Source organism: Calliopsis andreniformis, chromosome 1 (genome assembly GCF_051401765.1).
Source record: "Calliopsis andreniformis isolate RMS-2024a chromosome 1, iyCalAndr_principal, whole genome shotgun sequence".
Classification (NCBI taxonomy): Eukaryota; Metazoa; Arthropoda; class Insecta; order Hymenoptera; family Andrenidae; genus Calliopsis; species Calliopsis andreniformis.
The window spans coordinates 13,223,373-13,251,307 of NC_135062.1; the positions used below are offsets into that span (position 1 = coordinate 13,223,373).

At 45.9% G+C, this 27,935-nt stretch overlaps 1 protein-coding gene across 3 annotated transcripts; it reads left to right on the top strand.

The window, feature by feature from the left end:
* The first annotated feature begins 869 nt into the window (after positions 1-869).
* LOC143188612 (growth factor receptor-bound protein 14) lies at positions 870-27,369 on the top strand. Of its 3 annotated transcripts, none has more exons than XM_076392958.1 (13): positions 870-1,017; positions 3,496-3,890; positions 7,354-7,553; positions 7,618-7,777; positions 8,140-8,270; positions 8,930-9,160; positions 9,263-9,394; positions 13,553-13,582; positions 22,099-22,326; positions 23,138-23,239; positions 26,190-26,458; positions 26,535-26,628; positions 27,050-27,369. In XM_076392958.1, exons 2-13 carry the CDS (start codon positions 3,506-3,508, stop codon positions 27,320-27,322), a joined length of 2,235 nt encoding a protein of 744 aa, XP_076249073.1. In that variant the 5' UTR covers positions 870-1,017; positions 3,496-3,505; the 3' UTR covers positions 27,323-27,369. The 3 variants fall into 3 exon arrangements, with proteins under 3 accessions (XP_076249073.1, XP_076249063.1, XP_076249083.1); XM_076392948.1 differs by lacking the exon at positions 870-1,017 and adding an exon at positions 2,543-2,654; XM_076392968.1 differs by lacking the exon at positions 870-1,017 and having other exon boundaries at positions 3,751-3,862.
* Positions 27,370-27,935: the final 566 nt, after the last annotated feature.

A 27,935-nucleotide genomic window follows, 5' to 3' on the forward strand; every position in this document is an offset into this window, starting at 1 on the left:
AGACTATATCGACTGAAGACTGTAATAGTTTCTTTCCTCAGACGAGCGTCTTTTCGCTACATGATCGTATGTTTTTCCTTACCTTTTCAGTTGAAAATAGCAAAGATAGACTCTTGTACACTCTTGCAGTGAAAAATCGCTCGTCTGCATCGAGCCTAACGCATTCGCAACGAGAGCAGTTGGGTGCTGGGCCTAAACTCGGCCCAACAAGACCTCATTGCCAGTAAAAGATCGACGTATCAGTAAGCCAGATGTCTCAACACCTGCACACTAAAGATGTTAGATGTCTCAATAAGTAGCCAACCGAAAAGTGCATGTACCGAGACTTGAACTACTTCTCAGTAGCTATATACACTATTTTACAATACTATTCCTTCGTTTTTTATTGGTTATATCAGAATTCTTAGAATCAGACTGCTTAAAATGAAATAAAAGTAGCATTAGTGCTCAGGTACTGAGACACAGTGGGCTATAAGAGTACCATCCGAACTCGAGTCCTGTGCACGCAAACATTACTCTGTACCCAGGCCTCGAGTTCGCCTGGTATACCAATAATGGGACATTTACCTTACATCACTCATGAAAAACGGAAAATAGCAATTAACATCGTGACGCGCCACGCGTCATCCGCTGCGAATGAGTTAACAAATCGAGACAAGCTAGACATTTGATTCAGCGATCGCTGCATTCGCGAGCCAAGCGACAGACAGACAGACAGACCAGGAAAAGCGTCGTCCAGACGTCTCGGCGGTGCGTCGACGTCGGCGTCTCGGTGACGCGCGATCGCGGATCGGCGCGCGGCGCGGCGCGAGCTCGCCTGGTATCGGTCGGTCGCGATCCTCGTCAGTTCTGCATCGGAGATCGCGGCTGTCGCGCACCGCTCGCGGACCACGAATCACCGGCGCGCAACCGCGTCCGTGTCCGCGCCGCGTCCGCGTCCGCTCGCGGTCATCAGCGCCAGAGGTTTCCTCGACGATCGCGCGACACATCCTGGTCATCCTTCGCCAGGGAGAGAAGGTGCGTAAGGAAGGGCCAGAGAGCGGCTGAGGGAGAGAGACCGCGGGTTCGACGAGCGTTCCGCGGCGTAATCGCGATGCAGAAGGAGGACGATTCGCTCGAAAAATCGTGGGAACGGCGATAACGATAAAGAAAAAAAGCGAGCTCGTCGAAGCGCAGCTGCGGTCGAGTATCTTCGAGTGACGTAAGTCGACGGCACGAACCGCGGAACCGTCGTTCCCGCGACGGCCAATGGGACTCGGGCTCCGCGAGGCGCGCGGCAATTCAAGCGATCCGCGCGACCGTGCCACGCGCTACGACTCTGCGTTTTCAGCCTCTCGCGACGCTTGTTGTCACGGGATAGCCTTCGATTCATTCATGAGAACGGCATGATGGATCGCTCTGTCTGCGAGCAATTACCGTTTTTGCTCGTTTCGCGAGCGTGACGATAGTGATAGCTGGAATACTGAGTTAGGGTGCGAACGTATTTAGGTTCGTTTACGCGATCGACGAGCTGAGCATGAGCTGAGTTGAATAATTACCCCGACAAAACACGTATTGATAGTGTTTTATCATTTCTAATTGTGTATTTCCGATTTTTAGCTGGTTGTATAATATTTGCTCGGCTCGGGCTCGGCTCGACGATTCACGCCATGTGGAATCATATGACCTTTTTTCATTTACTGGAACTTATCCATGTGGGACTTATCCTTTAAAGAATTTTTAATTAAAAATGTCCTACATGTTTGGACACACCCTGTATACTAGTCTCGAATGTGTTAAAGGTTGTCGTCCACTTGTCAGCACAGGAGACTAACGTCAACGTAGTCATATCATTATATATGGGATATCTTTCATTTTTCTTTAAAGGATCACAGACCAAAGTTCAGGATCTCTTATCCAGGGTTCGTTGCATGTGCTTCGCGATTACATCTCCCTTTTCTTGAGCCTTCCCCTTTGATTCATTATCGCTGTCATAGAGAGTGAAACTGTTGTCTCTGGTCAACAGGTCCTGTATTTAATTTGGGACAATTGACTTTCACCGCCTACATGATCGATCATCTATAAATCTGATGCAAGGGAAAGAGAGGGAGGCGAGATCGATTCTTTGTGATGTATATTTTCAAGGTCAGACACTCCAAAAGTTATAAAATTATAGTTAAAAGAGATATTCGAGACATCAAAGAGTACAGAATTAGAATCAGAAGAGTAGGCTACAGTTAAATTCATATTGTCTGGTCCCCGATTTCCCAGATTAGACCCATCGATTTCAGCTAAGTGTCGATCTCCGATGAGTGCTCAAACACGCATCGTGAGCGATGCGTACCTTTGCGCGACCAATTTAGACACGCGTCGTCAATTTAGAGGCGAGTTAACCTTTATTAGCCTCGCCACGTCTCGGTAATCATATAAAAAACGGCCGATGAGAAATCTCTGAGACCGCGAGCGTCATCGATCTCTTGGGAGTCTGTTCGTCACGGCGGTTCGCTCGCGATCGTCGCCGTTTCGAAATCGCGTCTTCAGTGCTGAAAGTGGTAAATCTTGAGCGTGTCAAGCGCGAACGTGAACCGAGCTCGGGATCATAACTCATAAGTGTTTGCTAGAGGATACTGGGAAAGAGAGTTTCGAAACGTCTTCGACTCTGCGGAGGTTCAAAGGTGAGTGCTGAGCCCTCGAAGAGCTCCTCCGTACTTTGTGGAGAGATCTTTTAGGTGGAAGCAAGGGGAATTAAAAATAATATTCCTTGGTTACTCGACGACTCATCCAGAAAGGATGAGCTTTTGTAGGGTCAACTCAGTGTACCCGCTGCTATGCATGGAAGAGATTCACCGAACATCTGGGGATGTTTTGCTCTTCGAATGGAAGCTTCACAGGCTGAATCAAAGATTATCGGTGGACAAATATTTGTTTCTCAGCGAGAAGATATTCCATAGCGTATTATCAAACTCTGCCAGGCATACACAGTCTAGAAAGACAGAAGAAGATTATATTATCCCTTCATGGAGGAGGATTTTCACTTACAGAAGCACTGTGCCAAGGAAGATGTAAATTGTGGTACCAGAAAGATTCTTTGAAATAGAACCATGGCACAATGCATCCCATATTCATTAAATGATGTGTGAAACAAGGTCTTTATGATCTACAGAACCTGTTGCTGAACTGTAATTAGACAAGATTATGAGTATACATCGCTATCGCTGTTAAATCTCTTTCAGTCCCTTCTTCGTCTAATTCTTGGGACTATTAAAATGAAACTACAGTGCCCCACACATAAGTTAACATGGAATCAGTTTTAATTAATTTTAAAAACAAGTGTAGGATATTTTCCTTCATATCTGTTAAAAATATGTTTAAATCCCGCGATCAAGAGTATTGAATTACTCTTCCTGAAGAAATTTGTGATTCATTCTCCTACCGAGTACCAAGTACTTCAGCACGCCATACAAATTTCCCTCTCTTTTATTCCCTCAAGAGTGACCTCATCCTCTTCTGTTTCAGGGGCATCGATATGGTAGCAAGATTCACATACATGACCGCCTCTACGTTCGAAGGAGCTAACCAGGACCATTCGAAAATAGTTCACGAGCGTCCTACAGATGAAGGATACCTCAATCGCGCAGAGAAATCATCCACCGACACGGTAGAGTCACGGACGAGCGAGGGTATCTCGAGTGACCTGACTCTGTCGACGGCAGCGACGACCACGATGACGATGACGATGTCGACAACGACGCACGAGAATCGCGTCGAGGCGACGAGCGAGCGGAGAACGTACAGCGCGGCGTTTCTCGCGAGCTGCGCGGAGCTCGCGAATTACAGCAACGCGGCTCGCGAGAGGGAAGCCTCTGCTACCTGGCTCTCTCAGGTTCGTCGACGATGCTTGAACATTCGCAGTAAGTCTAAGTGAACTTATCGATAGAGTCTCGGGGTCCAAGCAGCACGTCTGGGAAACGAGAGATGAGAATACTGTACGTGTTCCATGAGATGTCCTCTGGATAGCCTTACCTCTAATGCTTCCTAGGAGACTTCTCATGGGACATGGATAGTAGATACAGTGGCTCGAGAATTTATTCATGAAGGATTATTAAATTCACGTGTTCGAATTTTAGTACTGTTTTATAGTTTGCATTGAAATTATGGGGACTGGATAAGAGATGAATTTAAATGCTAAGAATAAGATAGAGAATATAGTAGTTTCCAGAATTCAGTAATATTCTGAGTACATGGGAACGAATTTGCGAGTCGCTGTAGGGGTTTCCTAGCAATTCTTCAGTGACGGAAAATTCATAATTGCACTACCTGCTCCGACCGAGGGCTATGTTCCAGTAAACAGGCGATTAGTTTATCCCACTGCATTTGCCGTTCTATTCTAATTCCTACAATGTCTCTGTATAATCCTCTTTTGACTGGGAACGAGTCCGTTAACTCAGGTAGAAAGGGAGGAAAGCGTAGGGTAAGAGGAAAGTATTCGAGTTGGACAGTTCATAAACAACGGTTTATTCGTTTAGATACGTGGTAATAGAGGTGTTTTCGGAGAAAATAAAACGAGTGAACATTGAAGAATAAGGCGTATAAAAATGAAAATACAAGTGATAGTACCTGAAAAGCCAAAGAACTTTTTATTCAGTTTCCATTTTTGTACTAAAACTTCAGCATACTAGGAATATTAAGTCTATAAAAAGTAAAGCGCAAATTGCGGTACTCGAAGGGCGAACCTTTTTTCTATTTAGTTTCCATTTCTTCAGTAATATCCACGGTAAAATACATTTCCATAAAAATCCGCAGGCTTCTCATAACATTTACTTAGAATAAAGATTCTAGGTAACTATTTCGGCAAGAATCTTGATGTAATAGTTATTTTTGAAACATTTTGAAATTGCTCTTAATTTCGCGCCACTGCAATAATCATAGTTTTATGTACGGTCGATTTGGCGCGTAGTGCGTATGCGCGGTACACCAGACGCGCAGCGCCTCCCTTGGTCGAACCAACTGGCAGGTTGTTGAATCCCGCGCGGGATGTTTCACGTGTGTCTTGCGTTTGCCTACGGAACGATCGGTTCTGCGTGCAGTATCGCGATAGTTATATTTCTTGGCTCATATACGAAAGTGCAATAGTGATCACCCTCGAAGGCAGTTGCAATGGAATCGTAACGAACAATTTTATTTAATTATTTGTGGTACTGCTTGCTTTGTCGTCTCATCGTACGCGATAATCTGTGCTTGGCCGTTGTTTACGAAGAATTTGACGCGATGCATCCGGTAAACCATGGTCGAAGCACGCCACACGGCATTCCTTATGGTGCCCCACATAATATTCCGCGACGTGCTCCACAGAACGATGGTTATACAGGTAAACTGAATTTTTGGGTTTCGGGGTGTTCGAGGTTATACTGAAATTGAAATTCGCGCGTTCGAGTAGTGCAAGTAAATTTATAGTGTCGAGGGCATTTTTAAAGATGGCGAAAAAAAGGTTTGTTCGTTGGTTCCTTTGTTCGTGGCTAAAAAAAAAACTATATGAGTCACGTATCTTCTGAATAATTGAGTGTATGCTTTAGTTCAAGTCTATGAAATAGAATTTGTATTCGATTTTGTGTCAAAGAAAAGAAGACTTGGTGGAACATTTCCTTGTGAATAGAAGAAGCTAATTCATGAGACGAAAATGAGGTTCAGAATTTTAAAGGTTATACTACTTTGTGTTAAACACATTTATAAATGGAGGAAGTTTTCCATCGATCTTACGATTGGAAAATATGTAGAATCGATATCGTGCGCAGTTCTAGGCCATCCTACGATAGAGTAACATTGTTGCGACAATTGCTATTGTCTTCTTTCGCATCACTGGTATCACAATAATGCAGGGACCTTTTTCTCGCGATTAATCGCATTACTTTTCGATAATACCAGTTGTCGAATTACATCCGTTACGTGTGTGTAAAATGCATGTAGCTACGCTCGATCGAGGTGTCATCTTGGCTCGCTCTGCAAGGTGTCTGTCATTTGAAACGCGAATTGTTGGGTGTTTTATAAAATACAGTACAATTCACTGATTTCAATCACTTGGGGATTTATTATGAAGGCGAATACCGTGAGTAACAAAACACTTCTGTGTGTATTTTTTAGATTTAGCTGGAACCTAACTTACAAATATTTTTGTGTGCATTTTTCAAACATTTTAGACTTACTCGAATTCATTTCCTGTGCATTTTTGAAATCTAACCCAGACCTAACTCACAAGACACAAATCTGAATGGTCATTGAAAAAGTGATTCAGGATATTGGTCTTCACAACGTATCCTAAGGTCATTAAAATCCGCCAGGTAGACCCTATTTTGCATAATAACTGAAAGGATCCTATCTTCGTCGACGGACAGTCTCTCTCATTCCCTTTCTTCGCGTCCCTGTCCAGACTCCAGACGCGTCCCGTCCTCCGATCGTGTCGTTCACATCGAACAGCTACTACGCACACGCCACGTGCTACAAGCGTGGGTTTGTTGTTTCACCATCGCTGTCGCACTTGCTGTGCCAACACGTCTCGACACCTCCCCTCTTTCCTGTGTTCCCTTCCTTGCTGGTGGACGCGCGCGTGCCTCCTCTACTTTCTTGTGGCACATGATGCAAGAAAAAGGGAATCGATGATCACGCGCTCACGTATCTCAGGAGAGTTTCGAGAATTTCTTGTGAATCAACTGACGATCGCTACATAGTTACGCTGCTTTTTACTCTTCTTTCTGGCGAGGAGTGACGCGTTGTCCGAGTCGCTGGTGCAAGTGGGAAGGTGGTGATTCTGTGTGAAAAATCGTGTTATTGTTATGTGGTTATTCACGTGGGGCAAATTGAGTTCAATATTTTGAAATAGTGCTTTGGAGGGTCTCAATATTTTTAGTACGTAGTGATACTAGTGATAGGAACTTTGCTTTACTACGCGTTAGTAGGTATTACTAGGTATTTCTCGCTATTACCAGGTACAACTAGGTACAACTAGGTACTACTAGGCGATATCGGGCACACCTAGGTGCTACTAGGTACTACTAGGCACAACTAAGCACTACTAGGTATTGCTAGGTACTGCTAGGCACTACTAGGTGTTACTAGGCATACAAAATATTACTTAAAAGCTCAAACTGAACTCTATCTCCAGAACTTAAAATTTTCCCGCCTGAAACCACCACATTTCCACTCGCAATAATAGAAGTACTGCTGATAATTTACCCAAAGATATGCAGTTAGAATTGTGTTGTGAACAGTCTCCCAATTATCGTAGAATGACATTGAGTGATCGTGAGTCGTTAATGGATACGCGCACTTGTTGCTGGCAACGATTGATCCATCGCACCGCGTTTCTTGGGACGTTTGCAGAGTGGATGCCGAAAATGTGTGCGTGCGTGGACAACAGCCCCGCGTTTTCGGGGCGAGCTGCTGCCCGAGTAGGAAGTTACCAGCGTCTAGGGACCAGGTCGAACGACTTCGAGTTCGATAGGACGCAGCCTTTATCGGGGATAAGGTACGACGGCGACGGGGACGATTATTACGACGAGACCGATGGTGATGGCAAGCAAGTGAGTATTCATTGTCTCCTTGAAGCCTCTACGAAAGATATAAATATCAATATTCCCTTTTTAGGCAGAAGAATTGTGCTTCTACTTCGATGACGAGACATATAATACTTTGCTCGTCGAAAAAAATCTCCGTGCCATTGACCTGTCGCAGCTTCTTCAAGTAAAGAGGAACGTAAATGGGATATCCTGGTCGATCATCGAAACTTGGCCTGAACTGGGAATCGGTGGGTATTAGGTCCCTTTATCGGTGAATTTAGAATTGAACCACGTTTGGAGACAGATGCTATGCTATATTTTGCCCGTATAATTATTTTTGTTCGAGAAAAGTCTGTCTCATAATACAGTAAAATGCCAGATATTGTATGCAGTGATACATGCATAAAAATTCCATCTTGACTTATGTTGATTATTCCGTTTAAATTGCGACTATAAATGAGGTATAGGATAGGCAGATTATCTTATACTTTCGCGCACACAGTCATTGCTCGAGCTCGGTTTTCACAGGTAACGCGATTACAGGTCGCAGTACCTTGCACGTGAAAAATCGATCGATGACAAGCATTTATACCGCACATTGATTTTGCAGAACGTAGCCTGGAAGATCACGAGGACGTTCTGGCTGTGTACAACGAGATGAAAGTATTCGCCTCCAGACATGTTAGGAAATTCTACTTCCGCACGGATTTCCTCAAGTATGAGCTGTTCCTGAAGCCAGCGGTGAGCACAAAAATTTTATCTAGACTCGTCCGTATTTTCCACACACGCGTTATAAATAGTTTCAATTGAACTTAGTGGCAACCGAGGCTTCATTTTTCCATCACTCTATGTACTATAATCCTATCTCGCCTGTATTTTTTTGTTCCCCACGTTTGAATCATTTTAATGTGACGCAGATAAAGATGTTATCGGGCAATTAATTAATTAATGCTGAGACGATAGTAGGAACGCGCATACGTAGCGAGGTTCAAAGATTCGTAGTATTAAGGAACCTCTAGCCTTGATCTCTGAATACTCATGCATTATTGTCATTTCCTCGCTGTCGCTGTCGCGCTTTCGTTAGATACGACGCAGATTCCATGAGTAACTTGATAACCTCAAGAAACGGGGACCTACTTTATCGACCGTGATTATAAAAATGAAACCTGTTCCTTTATCCATCGCTAGGGGTTGCTGTTGTCTCTTTTGCTGCTACTTTCCATAAATCGTTCAATAGATACACGGGTCTAAGAGGGATCTAAGTTATCAATTATAATTAAAAAGCGATATTTTCTACGAATAGCCCTAACTCATCAAATTCATAAAAAGCTTTTTGCTATTCATCACGTTCCAAGCATGTCTCCATGTTGATCTTAACATAACAAGATTATCGTGTTTAGTGGCGGAAGTTGGGCAGAACCAGGAGCGACTGTGACCGAGTGTTCGATGGATTGGAAAAGCAGTTCATGGACAGGAACGATTTTTCGCGATACATCGGTCGAAGTGGATCGACGAGGCAGATTGATCGTTCGTTTAGCCTGCAGCAATTCTTGCCCGACGGGATGGCAACCCTCTCAGCGGTGATCCCTGGGGAGGGTGGGAAGGTGATCGACGCGGAGGTCGCTTTGCGAGTGAGTAGAAAACGTCGAAGTCGATCGATGTTTACGTGGTCGGATACAAAGGATGTTTCGATCGCGCCTTTTTTGACCAGCGATTGCTTTCTGATATTCCAGACCCATCTGATGCAAGATGAGAGCCAGTGCCCGGAATTGTTCAGCTTGGCTTGGATACGAAATGGATACTACGATATCTGGAGAAAGGTGTGGATGCAGCTCCGCGACCGGAAGCTCTATCTTGCGGAGAAGGTTAGCTATGGACTTTTTTCCCCTTAGGGTACTTGTACATCTGCGAGTACAAGTATTACGCGTTGCTTTCGAAAGTCAAATTTGTAAAAATTGTAAATTTATACACAGTTTAAGAATACTTTTGAATACATCAGGTGGGCACGTGTTCTAAAGGTGGAGTTTCCTGTAGATTGTCTCGTTATAAACTCCCTGCTGAATATTATTCAGAGTCACACTTTTAGGAGGGTTATAATGAGCGGCTATATGAAAGTTGACCTTAAAAACGTGTCCCTGACTATAAACTCGTCAGGTGGCCATGAGTCTATAGCGAGCAAACACTGATCGCGTACAGGAAATCCCACTTTAAAAAGGAGCAAAGGTGGAACCGCCGTTTCAGCTCCCCTCAGTGGCGCTTTTTGCAGCGCTGTCCGTAACCTATGACTCATCTCTCAGAAAGTACTCGTCGCTTGAGCTATAGCTTGATGTTTTGTACGTCAACGGTATTATTCCTTTGGTAGGCACGATGGCCAAGCCATGCGTGGCCGCATTAAGAGGACGCGTGCTCGGCGGAGCGGGCAACGCGCTGGCGTTGCGCAGGTCAGTCGTACACCTTTCTAAGATAACCTTCCTCGCGTAGCCGCTTTCACCGATGCGTTTTTGCCGCGATCTCCGCCGCTCGGGCACACCGATTCGGCCACCGCGACCGTTCCTTTTCCTTTCCTCTCCGTTTCACCTACTTTCCTCACTTTTCTTCATTTCACGTTCGTCCCACCTTCAACCCTGAAGCCAGGCCCGCGAGTTATGAAACGGATCGTACAATATACAAAAACCGGGTTACAGGAATTATTTATGAGAAGCTTCGTTTCCTTGACTCTTCTTTGTTTTTAGGAGAATAGGAATAGGAAAGAGAGAATAGGGATCTTCTGCGTTTAGGAATCTTATAAGCGACTCCATTCAAACATTTTGCCTGTAAAGTTGCGTATAGACTGTGATACACTCGCTGGAAGCATTGTACCTCGATTTTTAACCCTTTGTAGACTATTCAGTTTTCAATGATTTTAGGCGACTGTAGTCACGCGTCAAAGGGTTAAAAGTTAAACGACTATATCTCTAGTCACTCGGCTACCAAGAAACAGTGTTTCCAGCGATTCCATCTCGCTCTGTACGCAGCTTTGGAATATTCACGTCAATGGCAACGTTCCTACCGGAGCAGCAAGGTCCGTCAAAGACGAGGCTCGCCGATTTCAACGTTCGCGTGACCCTAGCCTCGCGGAGGTTGAAGGGAAGGTGGGAAGGGGCGGCGGGGGCGCGCGGTAAAACGAGAGGAATCGTAACGCGAGGCGATGCGACGCTGGGGCGCGCGTCACCGCGAACCAACTCCACGGTGAAACGAGTATGCCGCGCGTGACACACATTCGCGTCGGCAAAAGAGCTATTCTGCTAGGAACACTGCTCCCTGGGTCATCGACCCGCCTTTTGCCTCCTCCTCCGCCATCTCTTTCCTTTCTCTCCTCCTCCGCCTCCTCCTGCTCCTCTTCTCCCTGCGCTTCTCTTTCCTTCCTCCGCCTCGCGTTTCCTCTTTTCTCTTTTGTTCCCTTTCCTTCTCCTCTTCCCCCCCCTCTCTCATCACGTCCCTCACCCGTCCCCCTCGTCAGTCCACTTTGCTCCACTCCACTCCACTTCGCTCCACTCCACTTCCCTTCCTTGCACTCTGTCCGACCGCTACACTCCCTTGCCTGTTCCGTATCGCTCTCGTCGTTGCTATCAGCATCGTCGGCGTCGTCATCCTCGCCGTGGACGATGGTTCTACACTATACTATACGGGGCGTGCAGGTTTTCCCCTGAATCCAAATTCGTGTAGGCATAGTTGAATCAGAAATATAGTTGCAAAAGGGATCGAACATGTTTGGGGCACTGGGACAAGTGAAGTGACAGGAATATTAGATAAGAGCTTCAGCCTCTTGCAGGTCCTCGATTGTTGTCTGCTTATTCAGACGACACTTCCACTGTACCCCTTAACTTATTTAATACCCTATATCTCTAAGCGAACTCTACCCTCGGTACTCCCTTCGTTATAAGCTCCCCCGGCGAAACAGTATAAATTCGCCTTGCATAACCTAGGCGGCACGGTAACGATAATAATGCGATAAATTGAACGAGGAGGGAAACCCATTATATAATGGTGAGTCAATTAAGAAACGAAGTCGCGTGAATTCACGTGATATGATGTAACAGCACGTGAAGCGATGTGACACTGACGCGAGTACTTCGCCGATCCGACATCCCTCCGTCTGTCGTCCCCTATTTCTTTTCCTTCTTTTCTCAAACTTCCCGCCTCTGTCCCCTCGCTCGCGGCTTCTGGTACGCGCACGATCGCTCGAAGCCCGTAATTTTTGCTCGACAGCTCGAAACGCCCAGCAAAGGACAGGCCCGCGAGCGTCGGACGGATCGTGGAACGGAAAGGTCGGTGGAAGAGGCGACATAGTAACAGGCTCGTATCCGTCGGGTGTATCGCACCTGCGCCGAGAACGTTGCTCGCGGAACCTGACTCTCTCGCTCTCTCTCTCTCTCTTTCTCTCTTTCTCTCTTTCTCTCTCAATCTCGCTTTCTCCCTCGTCCCCGCGGCGGCCCTAGCCGAGCATCGGGCATCGAGCTCTCACGCGAAACCGTGCTCGGTTCCGGAACGGTGGCTTTGGCGACAACCGGATATTCGATTCCCGGATATGCTCCGAAAATGGACAAAATTCGAGGAGCTCGAATGCAGCCCTTTTGCGAGACGGCTCGGCCGTTCTGCTTTCGCGGGCTCGCACGGAACACTGATGCCTGTTCGATCCATTGTCTTGCAAATTCGCGAGCGATTCTGTCGGTGCTGCGTCTCCTGCTGTTTGGCACGATGACAGATTGGGGGAGGGAGAGGTTTGTGGGAGACCTTGTTAGAAACTGGGGCCTGTTATTGTTGATATTTAATATAGGGGGTGAGTTTCATTGAGGTACGAAGGTGTATCTCTAGGTAGGAGATCTGTTTGATGCGATTGGGGTGTGTAATGAGGGATCTAGATTTCTAGGATGAAGATTATTCTTAGTTTTTGAGATTCTTTAGGTCTTGTTAGCTTCATCTGGGAATGAAATATGGATCGGTGTTGACTACAAGACGTTTTACTAGTTTCTGTGAGCTCCTTAGGAGTTTATAGCGAGTTTGCTCTAGATAGGCGTTAGGTATATGTTACATGTTTTCTTAGTTGCATCTGTAAGTGAAAAATAATCTAAAGAGTCATAAAGTTTTGAATTCGAGGTGTTCACTGCTCTCTGTGAGATTCTTGCGAGTCTATAGCGAGTGAATATTACATATGCCTTGCTTTTCTTAGTTTCATCTCTGAATAAGAAATGAGCCAGCGATTCTTAACTTCACTTCAATACGTTTACTCTTCTCTGCTAGCTTCTTGCGTGTCTATAGCGAGTGAATATTAGATACGCGTTATCGGTGGGTAAATCCAGTTCCTGAAGGTCTCGAAGTTGGTTCTTCCTCCAACGATACATCGAAGTTCCCCGAAAGGCTGGTCAACACATGGCTGCCGAAACTTGTAACTAGGATCGCGAGGATAGGCGTTCACGAAGACGAAGAGAACGCGAATACGAACAGCGAGCAGTTCGTTACGCGTCGCGAACTCGAACAATGACGTGGATGTAACGGACGTCGTAATATTACGCGTTGCGAAAACGTATTGTGTTTGCCCGACACCCTGAACGGAAAAAGAAGAGTGGATGAGAGGGAGGGGAACAGCGAGGGAGGACAAGGTGGCAAGTGCAAAGAGAAGAGGGTGCGTGTTCGCGACAGCTAGCGATGCTCTCTGAGAAGCTTTGAATCGTTTCGAACACAGTGTTTCCTCGTTAGAATCTCGCGACTACGTTCACTATAATTGAGAAATTATTTAGAGCGATAGTGGCCTCGTTCACCACTTTTAATGAAACCAAAGTGGGATCATAGTTGATCTTGAAAGTCTCCTCCACGTTACAAACTCGTCAGCGAATATCGAGCCTATATGAAGAAAACACTATATCATCGTGAATCAAATACGCAATATAATTTCTCTTGGATTTTAACAATTTAATTTAACATAGAATTTTTTATTTAATCCAGAAACTAGACATGTTTAACTAATGTCTAATGTTTAATTTCAGGTGAGCAGCGGCATACTGAAGCGACCACCGGTGAGTAATCCGATGATCTAGGATTGATTCGAGCGTACATAATCACCGACAGTCGAGCAGGCTGCACTGAATCAACGATCGAGTGTTCCGTTCCTCGAGCAGCGACTTTCCGCGTCGAAATCGATCTGTCTTTCCACCTGTTTCGATCGAGCCCTTGGCTCCGCCTTGCTTCAGGACGTGGATGTGGGTCACGCAAAAGGATAGTCGAGGCTCTCGTGTTCCGACGCGATTCAGGAACTCCTCACGCTCTTCCACGGTAGCTTTCCCAACAATCGATCGCGTTCACGGCGCTAATGTGAGCGTGGCCGCGAGGGAAAAATCGAGAACGTACGTCCACGATCTTCCCCGGCGTGTCGTTTCGCAAATTTACAGGAGTTTTAGTGGGTTAGAGTATTTGGAGTAGAATGCGCGCGGTTGGCTGTTGGCGCTCGACCAAAAGGCGCGGATTTTCCGAACGCGTAACCATCGCTTTTAGTGCCACCGGCCGAAATACACGACCGTCCCATCCCTTCCGATACTGCCGCCGCCTCTCCTCTTGTCCGTGGCCCCCCCTCTGGCCCCTCGCGAATCTTGACGAGTCAGCTCTCGCGTAATCGAGCAAAGTCATATAGGACTTCTCTTGAAATCGTCTGGAGAACTCGTATGAGCCAGCTGCATAGAACTCCTTTACTTCTTTCATTTTTTTGAGAGAGAGTTTACTGTTATTTTAGATACTATCATTGTGGATATAGCCGATGGCGAGATATACAGCAGGATATTGGTCCTTCAGGCTTCTAATAATGGGTGTAGCGGTGGTTAGTTGAAGGTTAGGAAGGAACCAATGTATTTTTTCTTGATTTTTGTTTATTCAGAGTCTCAGAAATGGCGAAAGGATTACTATTGTTATTTGTTAACATCAATACAGTATTTAATTGCTCTTGTGGGGTCTTGCCATTCCCCAGGCATTGTATATTTATTGGTAGTTCTCTTATCTGGTAATTGATAGCTCTTTTAGAGTCCCAGTAATCTTCAATTGAGTCACATTGTTTTGTGTGTCACTTTGCAACTAGTGTTATCAATTGTTATTCGTGAAGAGTATTAATAATGAAGTTTGGAAAAATATTTTATCAGTTAAAGTTTAATTTACTATATAGTAATTATACTTATAAAAAGTATAAAAAAAGTGACAAATATTGAAGAAAGAGGTGTCCAAGATTTTCTTCAGCGTCACTTTCTTTTCTTCAGTATTTGTAATATTTACTCAGTCGACAATGTTGTCTATTAATGATAATAAGTAATGAGTCTTCTAGAATTGAAGACTTATTTGCCATCCTGAAGCTTCAAATTAACAGAAATCCAGAAAAAATAAGTTCCTTCCCCAGCTAGCTACCCATATTATCGATTACTATAACCCTGAAGGACCCATATCCTGCAGTTCTACTAAAATCCCCACAACTCCTCATCCATTCTACTTCCTCAAGCTAACAATACTTCCATAACCTTCGTCCACAGCTCCCCATCGCCTCCCCGAGGACCTCACCACAGTCACAACCACTCGTCGTACCACGTCATCCTCCAGCCTCCTCCTACAGTCCCCAAGATCGCTCAGCCAAGCTCCATCGCTTCGCCTTCGAATTTGAAGAGCCGTCGGAGGGAAAGAAGACAGCAAGAGAGGATAGACGGAATGATACGTTATTATTCAAACCCGGACCGAGCTGCTGCGGTTTACGCCGAGCGACTCCCTCCTCCTGTCCTACCAGCGTTTGCGAGGCTTCGCGAAGCCGCGTAATTCTCGAGGAGCTGCCTCTCTCCGTCGCAGGCATGCACGTTTTTCGACTCAAAAATTCGGAGACGGAAGAAGAGGGTAGCATTCACCAGCGAGTGCGCCTTAAACATCGCCGCTTTGCTCGCGCTCCAGGCCACCCTTTAATCATCCACTGGATCAAAAACGATCCTTGAAAATCCTACGCTCCTCGGTCGACGTCCACTTGTGCCGAAGGTGGCCCTTCTCCCGTGAACCTGGTCGCTGGGCAATCAACGCGCTTAGCAGCGAGACGAGGGAGAGGGACGAGGCTGAAGAAAGAGAGAAGAGGAACGGGAAAAGCCAGAGAACGAATAATCGGCTCCGTGAGCTTCTGCGAAGAGAGTCGACGGGGGAAGGGAGGGCTCGGGCAGCCAGCTGATTCGGGAAAGTTCGTGAGCGACCGTAATCGAAGGCAGGGGGCGGAGGAGGCGGCGCAGCGGTGGCGCACGTCCGATGCAGTCTGCCGCCGCTGGGAGACCAGCTGACTGGCTCGCTCGGCCGTTTTCGTTCCTCGACTCGGCGATCCTCGGATCTTTGTCCGACACTGTGCACGAGGGTACCGGCGAGTAGCGAACCGCCAGACCCGCGTTCCGTCAGTTGTCGTCCCGACACCGCTGGGAGGCGATGCGCGCGCGCCCGCCTCCTACCCCCCTCGGCACAGTCCTCTTCGGTTCCCTCGTTTAGAGTCTGATCGGTGTCGCGTTGGCCCTGTCCGAGGATCGACTTCCTCTGAAAGAAGGAGAGACTAAAGAGACTACAGAGTCCATAGACACTAGAGACATTACAAGACTCCTATCTGTGCTACCCCGTCACCAGGGAACCGAGCTTGCCCCGACAACCAGCTAGAGCTTACACTCAACTGGCTCACCCTCTAGCTCTGTTGCTCTGTTCAGAGGACTGGATCGCTAGGAAGTCGAGAGAGTGCTGTGCTAGTCGTAGAGCGACCGCGGAGTCGACCTGCGGTCTGGTTCTCCTCCTCCCGGTTCGCGTCGACGTAGGCACCGCTGCAACGCGGACCTGGCTCTCCTCCGAGCGGGGAAGAGAAGAGGAAGGGAAGGAAGGAAGATGAAATCCGCCCGCGACGGCACGTCGGCGTTGTTTCCGAGCGGAGAGAACACTGTGTCGCGTAACGGGTAGAAGTTCGACGTGGTGCATGTGTCAAGATATTGCCGATTCACGCCGGCTCGAGAAATCGGGGCCCAAGGATTCGGCCGGTGGTTCCGAGCGAGAAAGCCGAATCGGATCAGGACACGCTCGGTTCGTCGCCCCGAGACACCCGTGGTAAGCGGAACCGTTTCGCCTGGGGGAATAGCTCCGCGGAGGTTCCTGTCGATGGGATTGCAGGCGCTCTTTTTGGGGGGTGCTGGGGAAGCCTTCTGTTCCGGTAGAAAGCATAGATTAAGTCGATTCTGTGGACTGTCTCCAGGTGCAGTGTGTTAAGCTACGGTTAGACTAGGCTACTCTTGGTTGGACAACCGAGATTATGAATTTGAAATTGATCAAAATTGTTCATTTGAGACTGTGGATGTTACAGTGGATGCGTTTTCTGACGAACTGGTGTTCTGATTAACATGTCTGAATTATTTATTGTACGAGCGAGGCAAGTTCAGGCATAGTTGCTAGGACAGCCTTAGGCTGCAGTTACACTGGCTGCGTTTTTTGATGAACTGACGTTCTGAGGATGTCTGAACTTGTCTCGCTGGTAGAATAAATTGTGAGGACATACTCGTCAGGATTTTAGTTTATCAGAACACGTAACTACTATAGTCGTAGCCTAAACCTAATTTTAACCAAGTTGAAACGACAATTTTGATCGACTTCGGGTTGATCAACTCGGCTTCTCGACCAAAAGTTGCTTAATGTAAACGTAATTTTAGAGGCTATTTGTTCTTTCTCTCTTCAAGGGAAATTAGTTAGGCTTGTGTCACTTGTGTATGAAGTCTTCTGGGAGTTCGTAGCGAATGTAGTATTCCTTGGTTGAAGTTGGAACGATGCTTGCGCGAGTTGAAAGCGACTGGGATGGAAAAGTGGAAAACTGAGGTCGATTCGTCGAGATCAAGCGTAGAGAAATCGCTTCGAGATCGCTTGTTCCTATTCTTGGATAGATCTCCATGGGACACGTGCTTCAACTCCTGATTCAGCTAGTCGATTCTTCGTCCCTTGAACTCGTAAACCAGCACTCATTGATCCGAACGAAATCACTGTTCATATGAGATCCAAGGTAGATTTCTAAATATGCAGATCCACTAACGCAGTGATCACCAAAGCTCTTAATACTCCTGACTGAAATTTCGCAGACTTCTCCAACTTTCCAATAACGTCCTTACATTAGACTCTTCTTTTGCTGTATGCGTCGGCATTTCTCCTCTTCTCAGACTCCCTTATGTTCACAATATTAGTGATCAATCACGCTCAACCATCATCACCAACCAAGCCACCGACCAAATTTCAAACACACAACTTACAGCTTCAATACAGTAACCATATCTAAGAAATAACTCATAGCAGTTAATTCGCAAACAATATTATCATTTCTCAGATATAATTACTATACTGAATCTATTATTTCTACCCTTGAAATTTTTCTCGGTGGCTCGATTGTCGATGCTCGAGCGTGACAAACTTCCCAAAATCTTGAAATTCAGTGAAACACTGCAGAGAATCTCAAAGCAGTTCGAGCTCCAGCTCACCCTATCTTCAGAGTCAAGGGTATTCTTCGAGGGCGATCGTTCCACTCCTCTCTCACCTCCCCTTCGCTCGCCACCCTCCAGCTTCCCCTCTCTGTACTCGAAGCTGGCCGTTCGATCAAACGTACCCGTTAAACGCTCGCTTAATCTATTTGCCTATCTGACTGTCTCTCTATGTATCTCTCTATCTTCTCTTTCCCTCTAGCTTGGCTATCCCCGTCGACGGTCATCGGCATCGATATTGGCATCGGCACCGTCAGCCCCGCTCACCGTCGGCCTCGTCGTCGGGATCCACGGAGCGATCGACGTCCCTTCTGCGAATTCGTTCGGCCGTTTTGCCCGTGCGAAACGCTAGCGTTATATAAGCCACGGTGAGTAGGGTGCCTGCGCCTTCCACGGTGCCCAGTCCGACGTGTTCGTGCCGCATGCTCGCTTTGGATCATCAGGAACGCGATTCCTACAGGCGCGTCGACGCGTGCCAGCGACGAAAGCGCGCAAAATTCGAGAGACACCGAGCGAGACGAGGCCCGTGTAAATTCTATTAAAACGAATCCAATAAACGACCATCCCGCTGCATTCGCGCGCACGCAGGGTTTCCTTTTCACGCTAGATTATCGCGGCCCGACGAAAACTTGCGCCTTTTACGCCAGATACCAGATGCTCTTGTTCCATGCGTCTTTGGCGGGGTTGTTAACCCATGGTTGATCGAGTCGTTTCGAATTGTTACTGATACTGTTGTGTCATTGGTGTTTGGTAGGGTTGGTAGACTGTTTCATTGAGGGTCATCTGAAATTATTTTGGAGATTTTTGTTTTATACTTCTTTGGTAGAGTTTTAATTCAAGCTTGCCTGGGAGTCACTTGAGTCCCAATGGGACACCATTTTTCTCATAGAAGACTATTATTGTAATGGTCTCTCATTTTCAGGGAAAAGTCGATTTTCGAAGAGAATTGATGCTAGTGATGAATTAAAGAAATTAGTATGATTTGAGTTATCTCTGCTAGGATCAAATGCAGGATGTGGAAGAATATTTAGTTCTTTAGGAAAAAAATCTGAGTGAAGACTTGCTTGAAGCAGAATTAAAGGTCTTTTGTAAATCCTTTTATATTTTTTTGTGATAAATTTTACGAATAGAGGAAATGGTTGACTAATTCGAGAGAGGAGGTTCTGGTCATCTAAGGATTAGTATAATTCTGTAATTGTGATGGGAGGGTTTCTCTGTAGAAATTGTCTAGCTATGAGTTTGTGTCTTTGAAATATTCTTGGAACTACTGTACTTCAGTCTCCGTCTTTGAGAAGAATTTTGATTGTATGAATGGTCCTTTGAAGCGATTATACTCTGTGAGCGAGACTATAGCGAATATGTAGGCTGGCTACCCCTTTCAGTGGAAATTCATTTGAATTCTGCACTACTGTTTTTTTTAACAAATTCTTGGAATAACAGGATTATTGGGAATTTCGGTATCAATCTGTCTTTGGATGATGGAGGTCTCAGCAGTACGGTGTTGGTCAAAAGGAGGCATTAAGGTTAATTAAGAACAAGCACCCTCTTCACTCTTACATAGAATGAGGGAATTCCTCGAAATTAATCAGCAGCACCAGCACAAGTGTAGCCTAGAATTAAACTTAAGTACAGTGGAAACTTTTTACATTAACAATTGACCCTGAATTATTCACAGTTTTTCTAACTCAATATTATGGATATTGAGCGTGACAACAGCAGGAGTACTGTCCAACTATGGAGAAAGGCAATAACTACAGAAAAACGTGAAACTGAGTTTTCTGCATTTTTAGATAATCTTAAACATTTTATGTCTCGTTTTACTGCAGACTAGCAGTAAAATATGTTTAGTGTATACTGCTCACCTTCATAACTGAACAGAGTAATGCATCGATGGGGCCTTAGATAATGGTTTACTACTAGTTCATTAAAAATAACGAAAGTAGCCCTGAAGGGGCCACAGCTACGCTTCAGTTTTAAATCTCGCGGTGTTTTAAATACTGATCGCCGTTCTGCTGTACTCGTTTTAGAAATCTCTTTTTGACCACCACTGTTCTCTGACTCACGTCCCCGAATTGTGGTCGCCCTTTCTAAGACCCCAGTCCTGTCTTCGGGACATTCCCGAATGTTTCGCCTCTTCGTCTCCTTTCACGGACGCCTACCGTTACGCGTTCTCGTATTATTACCATAATTGTAGTACGCCATGGCCCACATACGTCCGATTTGCAATCGGCCGTTTCTGTCGGATCCGCTTGTTCCGAGGCGCCTTTATCCTTCTCTCATCCCGCCATTCCTGTACATCCCCGGCTCCCCGTGTTACATCTTGCCCAGACGGCTTCAGCCATGTATAGACGGTGGAACGGACATAGAGAAGCGCTTCAGGCCCACTCGTGTGGTTTGTAAAACGATACCCTTGAGCCTACAGGCCGATACATGCTCCCCGCCACTTGCTAGCGAGATGACACTGACTTGGTCATATTTGTCTGGCACCTGGGGCCTTAGCAATGCTCATTGTCTTCGATGGAGGACATAGAAAACGATAGTCTGCGATAGAGAATAGCTTAGAATAATTGTTTTATATTTCTGTTTGGTAATACTGCGTTAGATATAAGTACACTTTGAACGATGCAAAATTATAGATATCTCTGTACATAAGCATTTCGACATTTCCACGTTTTGTTGAAATATGTAAAATGCGCCAAATTCTGATATAATTTTGGCTGCAAATCTCATCTCAGACGATTATGTAAGGTTTGCGAGTACCGATGAGAATAACTTTTATTATCAGTTAGTACAAATAGGAGAGTGTAGATATTTCATATATTTCGAACAGTGTGGAAATGTCCAAATGCTTCTGTGATTTTAGCCTTTCTGTGTTTTGTCTTTTGAAATTGTGCAATTGTGAGAGGTCTTATCGATTCATATCAGATTTAGTGTTATTTAGATTAGTAATGTGTCTGGTATTTTGGTGTCTCCTGTACATTGATCTGTCATTGACGCACGCGCGGATCGGGCGCGGCTGAAATTCGAAATTTACCGCGAAATTATTGACGCGCTCGCGGATCTTCTCGCTGGTCGTCTTCCTTCCATCGCAGCGCTGTTCGAGGCGCTTCTGAAATTACTCGAAACCGGTTCCAGCCTCGACCATAGCACAATATACACCTTTGTTGGAGAACGTTAGACGCTTTTCGACGCCTTCTAATCGCTACTGTTCCCATCGTCAATCCAAAGGGACGCTGTCGTGTTTAACTCTTCGCTGCTCCTCTTACCTTTTTTCCCCATTCCTAAAATGTGAGACACGCGAATGCTTTGTAACCTCGAAGGATACTCGATCGTTGGGAGACTGTGAGACTAGATTGTAATTATCTGATTGAGTTAGATTAGAGTTTAGTGCATAATTTTGTACAAGTTCGACATTCTATTTGGAAGTTGTTTGATAAATTATTTCACACGATTTCTGCTGCAAATGATTTTAACTGGTGTTTAACTCTTTCACGTTTTTTAACGAGCTAACTTGCTCGATGGAGTTAGGATTAAAAGTGATAAGTGTATTACTGAATTATGAAACATTCTGAATTGTGAAATTTAAAAAAATTACCTGGCAATAGATGTGCTAAGCAATTGTACGATGACTCATGAATCTCTTCACGAGGGCTTATCGAATGCACATATTTGAATTTTTAAAATACGGTACTTTCTGTTTCAAGATAAGGAAAATTGGATAATACTTAAATGATAAAACTCGAAACGATATAAATAAAAGAAAAAGAATATTGTATAATAGTTCTGTTTTCCTGATTAAGTGGCTAGTAACTAGACTCCTGATGTTTATGCAAATTCCCATTTCCATAACTGCAATTAAAGGAGTGTGAGTGTCGTTCTTTAAATATTATGACGTATATTCAATTTTCCGTATTTTACACATTTTTGCATATATGGCGATTACACTCCTCTGCATATTGAAATTTCCCATAAATGCATAAAGATTCCACAGTCTCGTCGCCTAACAACGACAGAAGCTTCACGAGACGATTCGCTGATTGCAGAAGGCCGATCTCCAGATCAGCTTCGCTCATCTAGCGGACTACGAGCTGTACAGGATCACGGACGCGAAGAAGCGTTTCAACTCTCCCTTCGACTGGGGTATCTGCCTGAGGCCAGCCAGCAACGCCGAAGCCGAAAGCACGGTTCTCGGCGAGTCCGGCCTCAAGATCGTCACTTTCCACACTGAAAAGTCCTACATCTGCTGGCTCACGGCCATGAGACTCGCCAAGGTATCTAGAAGCTCGACCTTACCCGCGTCACATCGCGTTTCACCCTTCAACGCGAAATATACATCCAGTAACATGCAGCCCCTTAAAGACTGCTTTTTTTCGTAACGCTTCACGCTCGCTGCCGACCAGAAACGACAGATTTCTCAAAACTGCCAGTCGTGCAGCACCCTATTAACTTAAGACAGAAGTCTCACGCGATGGCGCGTGCTCGGCAGCTTGAGAAATATCCTTATCACGCGCTGGCGCGTGGTTGGCAGTGAACGATTATAATAGGCTAGCTTTTGCCCGCAACTTCGCTTGCGTGGAGGTCGTAAATTGACTGATACTGCATAAAGATATAGAGTATTGAAACCAGATGAGATGTAGCCTGTGTCACTTGGGAAGAAGTAACCTTTTAAATAGTGAAATAATTTTAGAAATCGGTTTAGTAGGTTTAAAATTTACCTTGAAAAACCGAAGCAAGTGTACTTCTTTATACAGGGTGGTTGGTTACTGGGTGCTGTAACCAAACAGGGAGTGATTCTACACAAAAAAATGGCTTGGTTTTCGAGAAAATCGTCTATGGAAATAGAAATTTAGCTCGAAGAATAGAATTGTGTATTCTATAGAGTAGGCAACAACAATTTCTTTCATACGAAAAAATATTATTCTACGTTTTCGACTTATTTCTTTTATGTAAAATCAGCCCCTGATCGATTGTACCACCAGTTACCTATTACAATAGTAAGACCACTCTGTATAATAGTCTAGATGCTCGCGTTAACACGATGGTCGTTAAGGGATTAATCGACCGTTTTTATCTCTGTCGCAGTATGGCAAGCAGCTCAGGGAAAACTACAGAGCCTTCAAGAACAGACAGTGCGAGCAGTCCAATGGAGAACATCAGAGGGAGCAGTACGCCAACGTGCCCAACGTGAGTCCGCCTTCCGTCGGTCCTGTCGGCCAGGAAAGAGCGAACGAGAGGTGTCCACGTCGTGCCGCGGAGCCTCCTCGCGATCGTCGCGTGAAAATGCGGAAAAGGGGGGGCCGAGGGAGCACGGGAAGGTAACAGTGCGAGAGCGTCGGGGCAAAGTTTCGAAAATCGAGCAAAAACCTCGAGGCAGTCGGCTGTTGCTACGCGCCGTCGGCTATCGATCATCCAGGGGCTACGCGCGCGCCGCGTCGCTCTGCCTCTCTTCTACCAAGCCCGCTTTACACGATTCACGACGCGTATCGTGGTTCACGCGATGCAACGAATCGAACGCTCCTCTGCCAAGCCTCTGCTGCAAGCACCGCGGTTCGAGCGAGAACGCTTTGACTTTGAGGCGTTGGGGCGCTTGGTACCGTTGCTCGCAAAAGAATGAGGAGTATACGGCGTTTCCTTGACACAGGCTCCTCTGCTTTAATGGCAAATTTATTGGGTTAGACGTGTTTCTCAGGTCAAGTCGTGTTCATTGTAGACCATTTTGTTAATAAAACTCCTGCACTCTGAAATTTAGAGTCGGAATATAGTATTGCAAGCTTAGATTTCAATAGAGTTGTTACAGTTAGATCACAGTGACCCAACTCCAGTATTCATTATCTTGAGGCTCAGCGTAAACTAGACCTATTGAAAGCAATTTGAGACTTAGCTTTATTCTGGAACAAAATCTCGACCTGTTATGGCGTGCTTAAATCCAACCCTCTTTCATTTGAACAGCTTTCCCCACTGAAGCAAAATTCAAGCGACACCATTCTCTCATTCAGTTGTCGATTTTATCCATTCATAATAAATGAATCTTACTGGAGGTGGGAGAAAAAAGAGCGTTTGCTTGCTTGGTTTAAACGCACCATTAGGCAAGAATTCCAACGCGGAACCCAGACTCTATTGAAATTCTACTGCGCTACTGTAGTTTCAATTTGTAGTGAATTTTACAACAGTATATCGTGGAAATACTGTGTACGCAGTTTTGCAGAGTGATTCTTTAGTCGGGCCATTGTGTTTAGGATTTGTCGATAGGAGGTCCCATTTTCAGTTGACACTAGAGCCACTGGGGCAGACGGGTTATTTTGACTCTTCCAGCTCTGATGTCAAGTTCTAGTATTAACATATACTGTGTATAAGGTGTTGTATATGGGGCATTGAGTGTAGTTACGATAAGAGGCTCCTGAAGCCAACATTAGAGTACAGAGATATATCTCTGTCTCTTTCCCTGACCTTTCTAACCCAAGGGGCCATTGAAAGAGATAGTGTCATACATTTTCCATATATCTCTATCCTTCTACTTGGCTTCAGCATGCAGTTCTGTTTGTCCCATATATACCTTGTGGGTACATAAATATAAGCTTGTGAGCCTCTTAGATCACAGCAAAGTTACCGCTGCAATGTTTTTGGCACTGTTTTTGAGTCTCCTAGAGCAGAGTTTCTCAACCAATTTTGAGCTTATGACTCTTTGCTGAAGGTAGGCGACCTCTACAGCCCCCTTTCCCTTTTTTCCTATTTCCATTTTTTTTCTCATCCCCATTTTTCCTTTCTTTCCATGGCCTAGAAGATTCCTAAAACTCCTAGGACTCCTAAAGGTTCATATGGTCTTGTTGAGAAACCCTGTCCTAGAAACAGGATCACCCTGCACATTTGTACAACCCTGTATAATCAGCCAGTCGCGAACTGTCGTGAATCGTCCGCGACGGAATGGATAATGCATAGAGGGGAATTAATGCAAAGTTTTCTAATAGCCAAGCTACTGTATCGCGGTTTCGAACGCGGATGAAACTCGCGCCTGCGCTGTCACGATGCACTCCTACTTTTCCTCTCCCCTCTCTCGTCGTTCGTTGCCTGGCCGCCTGCCCACTCATTTGCTCGACCCAGCTCGACGACTCGCAACGCGCGCTGCTCGTGGACGCTCTCGATCGGTCGACTGCGAGACGCGACGCGTCGCGGCGCCCCCGCACGCACGCTCGATTCTGCGCGTCTGCGCACCTGCAACCTTGACATTGAACGACTTCTCCCTCTCGGAGCTTGCGGATCGGTCCTTCGGTTCGCTGTTCTTTCGAGGCGTCGTGTTGCTCCAGCTTGTATAGAGAATGGAAGGGGTAATTGATTATTGAAACCGAAGAGATTGGTTTTAGCCAACCGAAGAGACACATAGTTATAGTTAGGGATGTGGCAAGGAAGGCCTGAGAAAGTAGATGAGAAATTAGTAGACAGAAATGGGGGGAAAGATCACTGTTTTATGTAAGGTGTTTGACTAGAGGTGGAGGAAAATTGAGGGGTGGTTGTAGGTATCGAAATAAGACAAAGATTAAGAAGATGGATATTGCAGTTGAGCTTTGGGAAAATTTGTGAACTCCCCCTGAAACTCGGTAAACCGAATTACACCATTGTTAACGTGAAGCTCGAGGCAGGGGACTGAAGAGCAGTGATTGAAGCAAACTGAGTCGTTCTTATCTAAGTCTCATCCTTCTAATTTCCTTTTATCCTAAGCTTGCGAAAAATGCATGCTTAGAAATTTTGGGTTCCTTGGGAAAGTCTCTACCATACCACTATCAATGCTCCAGATTACCCTCAGACGATAACCACCCCTTCAATTTTCCTCCGCTTTGTAGCTGAGCACCTCATTCTAAAGAACACATAGAAAACTTATTGCTCCCATCGTACCCATTTCTAGTAATAAGATAGGGTGACTGCAGTTTCGCCAAACTATCGTTTCAAACGTTTTGCAATGTGTCTAAGCACCTATTTGGTGAATCAAATATGGGTTGAAAGCACTGACGAAATTGTGGTCACCTCCCTAACTTCTAGAACCACGGAGAGGCGAGTAGAGTCTCCATTCATAGAAGGAGACAATTGATGAGGAAAGCATGAAACTAGTTGAATCATTTCTCATGATCCACTGTATTGGCAGGAATCCATACGGTCCCGTGTGGCAATGGACTTCACTGGAAGCGTCGGGAGGATAGTAGAAGATCCAAAGGAGGCCAAGGACATCGCCGAAAGCGAAGGCATGAATTGGCGCCGAACGTGGAGGCCATTCTCCAGAACACCTCCGAGCTGTGGGATGGTCAGGTTCCATGGGCTCGATGACGGCATCCACGTTCTTCAGCCATGGTTCCACAGGGGGCTGAAGAGGGACAGCGCCGCAGCTATCATCAGAGACCACGGTTCTGTTGATGGGTGAGTCGACTAGTTTCCAGCAAACCCTATAATATCTGATTCTAGTTTGTAATCTCTGATTATTTGTCCAATTTAGCGTCTTTCTGGTCCGAGAGAGCAAGAGCAACGTGGGGGCTTATGTACTGACGTACAAGTACAGTGACAAGGTGTTTCACGCGCAAATTCAGCCTGTAAGTAGTATAAAGCTGTGTATAAACTGAGGCAGCAACTAGGAACATTTTGTCGCCTCTTTTTGCTGTGTGTTTCCAAGGAACACCTACTGTTAGATACATTTTGTCCACACTGAAGCAGTATAATCTAAGGAATAGATACTATTGCTCTGAGTGAAGGCAAGCGACAAGCAGCGACAGTTCAGGCTATATGAAACAGCGATAAAAAGTTCCTCGTTGTTGCCTCAGTCTAGACATACCTTAAGAAACAAAAATAAATCGAGCGAATGATTAGAAGTAAATTTAGCTGACTAACGGTTGCACATTCACGTCTTTTTTGCTCCTCCCCTACTTCTTATTCGCAGAGGTGACTCACTCAAATAGATAAACGCTTGAAAACGCGCAGCGTAAATTTCGACACTGACTAGAGGCTCCTTTTCAGGTGTTCGACGAAAGATGCAACTGCTGGTTGTACACTCTGGACAAGGGCGTGACCAAGTTCTACGATCTCCTACAGCTGATCGAGTTCTACCAGCTGAACGCAGGCTCTCTGCCCACTAGGCTAACCCACTACGTGCAGAACGACGTGCCAGCGCCAGCCCCGAGGCCAGAGGACGGCGGAGCCTCGCCTTCGCCGCCCGAGCCTTGCGTTCGATTCGCCGCGAACCCCACGATCGTTCCGAACACCAACTATCCGGGTCATAAGAGCATTTGAGAATAGGAGACGCAGCCCGCGAGCGTCGATGAACGGGTAACCGCGGTCGACCGACAGACGGTCGATTCTCGGCCAAACGGGAACGCGAGCAAAGGTCGGGGCAGCGACGCGAACATTCGCTCGACGCTCGCGGGCTGCTGGAGTTTGTGCCTGTGCAGCTCCCGCAAGTGGAACTTGTAGCGAGACGTCGTCGCGAGCAGACGTGGCGAGGTTGAGGGACGGCGGAACGCATCTCGAGTGTGCAGCCGTCGGCGAGGGCGTTTCGAGGAAGGGGATCGAGATCCCGAGTTACATTCACGCGTATATTTCTCTAATGACCACTCATGTATCGTGTGTATTTGGTTGGAGAGGGTAACGTAGCTTCACAGAAGCGTTTTTTTTTAGTAGAATTTGGAAGAGTTTTTGATGTAACGCTGAAACGCGGGTACAGGTTTCTGAGCGCGGCTTCTCCTCTTCCCTTTTGAACATTCCTCTGATGAAACTCGTTTCGGTAATATTTCATGCAAAGTTCTTCGTGGCAGGCTGACTGAACAAAAATCGACTTTGACAGCGGTTAATCAATCTCGATTTTTCTAGGCGTCTCCACTGGTGCTTTGCGCAACATCTATGAAAT

What these genes read in the sequence shown, in the direction of transcription:
- LOC143188612 (XM_076392958.1), top strand. Translation starts at nt 3,506, where the DNA reads ATGGTAGCAAGATTCACATACATGACCGCCTCTACGTTCGAAGGAGCT. An exon ending in CCGATGGTGATGGCAAGCAA is followed by an intron (nt 7,554 to 7,617) that starts GTGAGTATTCAT and finishes TTCCCTTTTTAG; the next exon opens with GCAGAAGAATTGTGCTTCTA. An exon ending in AGCTCTATCTTGCGGAGAAG is followed by an intron (nt 9,395 to 13,552) that starts GTTAGCTATGGA and finishes GTTTAATTTCAG; the next exon opens with GTGAGCAGCGGCATACTGAA.